Below are 4,652 nucleotides of genomic sequence, written 5' to 3'. Positions count from 1 at the left end.
TCGGCTCTTTCAGCATCTGGGAGCCCGGCTTCCCGCGCCCACCGCGCTGGGCAGGGGCTGCCCTTCAGTGAATTCCCCTTTGGTGTGGTGGAAGTGGCGAGGATAACTCACTCTTCCTTTCCTCTCCCTTTGGGGACCGTGAAACCAGTGGAGGTGTCACCCTCCGCTCTCCAGGTGTGCCTCCACCGTCTGGCTCCCCAGCTCCTCAGGGTTGTCAGAGGGTCTGGCCCTCGCCTGGCTCTGTGGCATCAGCTCCTACAGGGTGGCTGGTTCATAGTTTTTGGTGCTTGTACTCATTTCTTGTGTCTTCATTACCTCTGCAGCCTTAACAGTCTGCTGCTGCTCCCAAACAGGCGCATTTTGGGTCAGTTTTGGGACCCATTTGCAAACCCAGGGTGGTGGCAGGGTTACGGCTGTGACTGAGGAGACTGGCAGCTCTGTGTGGGCTGCCTCCTGGGGTGACTGATGGCAGCAGCAGGATGAGCCATCCGGGGTAGATCTGCTTTGTGAAGTGAAAGTCTGGCTGGTTTAAAACCTCTGATTTATCAGGGGAACAAACAAGCAGGTCATGCTCAAGGGCTCAGAAACACTCAAATGCAGTAGAAGTTGCACAAGCCTTATTGGAGGAATCAATGAAAGGTGCTATTGGATTCTTTAAAACTGTCTTGTAGGTGATGCCTGCTGCCATTGAGTCTGCAAGCTTTGAGGAGGAACAGATTCCTAAGGAGAGAGGAACTATGATCTGGAAGCCCAGAAAAGGTAAGCCTGAAATATGAGGACAAAACAAAGCAGATGGTGAGTAATGAAGCTTACACTCTGCTTGAGGAAATATACTTAAAACTCTTTGGTGATGCATGGGAAATGCCTCTTTGGTTACTGTGCTAAATTATTTCCATGCAGATATTTGTGTGTGCCTAGGTGCAAGAGTGATTAATCAATACTACAAAAAAATCTTCCCCCCCCGCCCCCAACCAGAGCTGTGGTTTTTCAACATAACCTATCTTTAAAAAATACCAACAGGTAAATGTGGTGAAAGAAGACCGCTGGGTCTTTTGCCCTGCTTTAAAGAGTTATTTTCCAACAAGAGTCTGTGGAAAATCCTGACTTGGGCTAGTGTTGTGTTGCAAGCTTATGTCCAATGTTCCCAAGCATCTGAAACCTGAAGCAGCACTGTAGTGATAATACATATGTAAGAAATTGCATATATTGTAATTAAATTAGTAGTCACAAAGTGCATTCATATACCTGTCTGAATTATTGTGTGCTAAGCATTTAATTGTTCCTGTTTAGTTCATAACTATCTCTGTTGCCTCTTTCTATTGGTTTTAGAATGTTTGCTTAAGAATATTCCAAATGTTATCGATAGTGAGTCTGAAGAAAGTGAATTCTCTGATATCTCTCACAACGAAGACGATACTAGTGGCTCTCCTGTTGACCTTGTTTACGTACATCCTGACCTGGAAGACGTGGGTGATGAAGTCGGCAGTATGTCTGAGGCTGTAACTTTTCCAGAGCTGCAAGCTGCTTCAGCGTATGAGGTGGAGGACTGGGATAAAGAATTGGAGGACTCTGAATGTTATCCTTATGGTGAGTACAAATTTATTTGTGCTTCATTTGACTTTTGGATAGTATGTGACTGGAGGTAGGTGTTTTGCAGGAGAATGTGTTTAAATAACTCCATGCTCTATGTGGGAAGTAGTTTTCATTGTTGTTGACCTCATGGATTTGTAATACATAATTTTGTTGTCAAATACGGGAGGTAAAGGCAGCATTGTGAAGTTCATGTGAAACTCTTGCTTGAGCACTTGAATTCTTAGGGAGAGGAATGTGTGTGTTGAGTTTCTTTGGAGACGTTAGGGCTCAGTAGTGTATCTTTGTTATTCTGAAGCAGAAGAGAAAGGTACATGGAGTGTAGGAATGGAACTTTTTTGTGTAAACTGAGTTCCTCCTTTCCTCCTAAGAAAATTCATCCAGACTGTGGACCACAATGTCTCTCTAGAGCATGGAGTTCTTTGGAAGGAGCAGTACAAGCGCTCAGTCTGTCTTGAATATGGGTGGTTGTTGCTTTTGCTGTAGGGTTGTTTTGTTGTGTGGTAGGGTCTTTTGTTTGTGTTTTTTTGTGGGTTTTTTGTTTCCTTTTGGTTGGATTTTTTGGAGCTTGATCCTCTTAAGTGGTTGTGCAGGTGATCAGTCCCATAGACAAAGGTGACAATGGAAAGAAGCAGTTTCATCCACATCTTCAGAGTCATATTAATCCTCCAGTGTTTTATGGTGACTCCTGTTGGACTGCGAGTCTCAATCTTCCATTTGCCAGGCTGTATGTTAGGATAGAAAAAGTGGGTAAAGTTTAGGCAGCAGTGGTGACCTGCTGTGTCTTTGTTGACACAGAATAGCACCATTTGAATTTTCTTCTTATTAATGTGTATCTTTTGTAATTAATACAAGCATTCTTTGCTAAGGAAACAACAATTCTCTGTTTATTTTAATCCTATAAATGCCTGTTGTATTCAAGTTCCATTGTTTGATAGCAGAAGGAAGTGGGAAAGTTTTTGCAGCATTCCTATAAAATAATTCTGATCAAAAAATGGAAATTCAGTAGTGTTTTTTCATGCTGGGTAATCTGAGAAAAAGACTGTTTACTTTTTGGATGTCTTCCTCTCTTTCATCCTGGGCTTTCCTTGTAATCTTTCATTTGCTCAAATTTATGGAATGTTTTTAATTTTTTATTTTTTACTGGAACTGTCACAAGTTCTCTTCCTTGAACTAACTCATTCCTACCTGTAGCTTATGCTCTTCAAATCCTCACAAACTTAGTTTAAGGAAGTTGTGATTATGGGATTCAGGTGCTTGTGAAGGATGCTGAGTACAAGTGTCCAAGCTGGTAACTCAGAAAGGTGCTTGGTTGGTCATTTAATGGCTGTTTAAAAACTTTTTAAAAATGCTTGCTTTGATGGCTTGTTTGGCAGTGTGGATATACTATGTTGGGACCTCTGGTGTCCTGTACTTTTGGCGTTTCATTTGCTCAGTCTTTTCAGTGTCTGCTGGCCAGAAATCTTTTGCTTCTGTTAAAGGACTTTGCCCTATTTTTGTGCTAGGTTGGTTACATAACTGGTTTATTAGGCCTAATTCTAGCCTAGTGGAAATGTTCACAGCTCGCTTTTACAGACCCACCCTTCCATTCTGTCCAGTGACCCAGTTCTTAAAGGGTTTGGAGGGCTTCTGATTGGGGTGTGGTTGTGGGGACACCAGGAAGAAGGAACGTAAATAAAAGTAATGGTTTCATGAGCCTTTTGTACCTGGAGAAAATGTAGAGCTGTGTGCATTGTAAGAGCTGGTGTCGGATGTTCTGAATCCAGGTATATGATGGAGCTTTTTGGAAAACTGTTTTGTCTCTATGGCAAGAACCTTCCTTAAAATGAAGATACTGCCAAATTCAGCTTTCTGTTTGCTTTCTTTGTAGGTATAATTCATGAGTGCTGGCAGATTAGATTGAAGTACTTAATGGGAAAATGCTGTAGACCTGCAAAATAATCTGCTACCCTATACCACTAGCTTTCTAAGTATCTCCCATCATTTAAATCTTTTCTTTGATCTTCTTTAGATGCTGGCGATCTCCACTGGGGAAGCTTTCAGGAAAATAATCTCTTGGCCTCATACCCATGGCAAGAGGATTCGTTTTACAACCCAGGCTGTCACCATGCAGCTTGCCTTGCTTTTACGCCACCAGTTAGAATGACTGAGACTGGCCAGTTTGATGATGCTGATGAATGAGGTTGACTCTGGTCAGAACTAAGTTTGGCTTCTGAGTTGGATTATATTCTTCACTGATTGAGTCATGTCAAGTCCTTTGGCTTGCTTGCAGAGTTCTGCATAAGGCCAGAAACGCTCCACCATCTCCGAAGTTTTGCTTAGACTGCTTCTAAGCCGTTTGTGAATTGGCCACGCTTGGCCTCTGGAAACGAGAGTGCAGGTGCTAGCTATACGGAGTCAATGCATTTCTGGACTTTTCGTTGGTGTTATATAGATCTGTGTTCTTGCTAAGCAATTGCTTGAGAGAAAGTACTTAATTTCTAAACTTCAGCTTGTTTGCCAAGCTTTGCCAGTTTTGACATGCTGATCCCTGTGTATAATGAAACTTGTAGTTTTCTTTCCTTTTCATCTGATGCTGTTAAATTGGTTCAGATAGCTTTAAAAACACTTCCTCCTTCCAGTTTCTCTGTTGTATTATTGTGTTGCAGTTTGTAATTCCATATCTAATACTGGTGTTTGACAAAATTAGCCACGACAAATACAGAATGAGTTGTTCTAGTTTTATGTGTTTCAGTATGAAGGAATTCTAATATGTGATAACACACTTTGCAAGTACACGTGGACGTATAGTAGGGCCTGCTGCATCCAGTAGGAATGCGTGGTGCTTACAACTGCCTCCCAGCAAAGGTTTCTCCACATCAGACCTTCTTGTATATGGGCATATTATCCACCAGTCTCACAGCTGTCTTTATAACATTCTCATGTGATGTCAGACGTGTAATGACAAAGAATATATCTATGCTTATATAGTGTCTTGCAGTATGTAATCTCTGTGTCCTGCAAATAGTGAATTAAGGTTCCTGATACTGCTGATACGTTTGTTTTGTTGTTTGTGTTGTGGC

The 4,652-nt window shown here is 41.9% G+C and overlaps 1 protein-coding gene across 1 annotated transcript; it reads left to right on the top strand.

Annotated features, from left to right (window-relative positions):
- The first annotated feature begins 674 nt into the window (after window positions 1–674).
- On the top strand, window positions 675–3,771 carry COPRS (coordinator of PRMT5, differentiation stimulator). Its single transcript, XM_010085537.1, is given in 3 exon segments — window positions 675–795; window positions 1,330–1,587; window positions 3,602–3,771. Coding segments are annotated over 3 exon segments (549 nt in total).
- The last annotated feature ends 881 nt before the right edge of the window (window positions 3,772–4,652 follow it).

Source organism: Pterocles gutturalis, unplaced genomic scaffold (genome assembly GCF_000699245.1).
Source record: "Pterocles gutturalis isolate BGI_N339 unplaced genomic scaffold, ASM69924v1 scaffold9930, whole genome shotgun sequence".
Taxonomy (NCBI): Eukaryota; Metazoa; Chordata; class Aves; order Pterocliformes; family Pteroclidae; genus Pterocles; species Pterocles gutturalis.
This window is presented reverse-complemented; position numbering and strand designations above follow the sequence as displayed.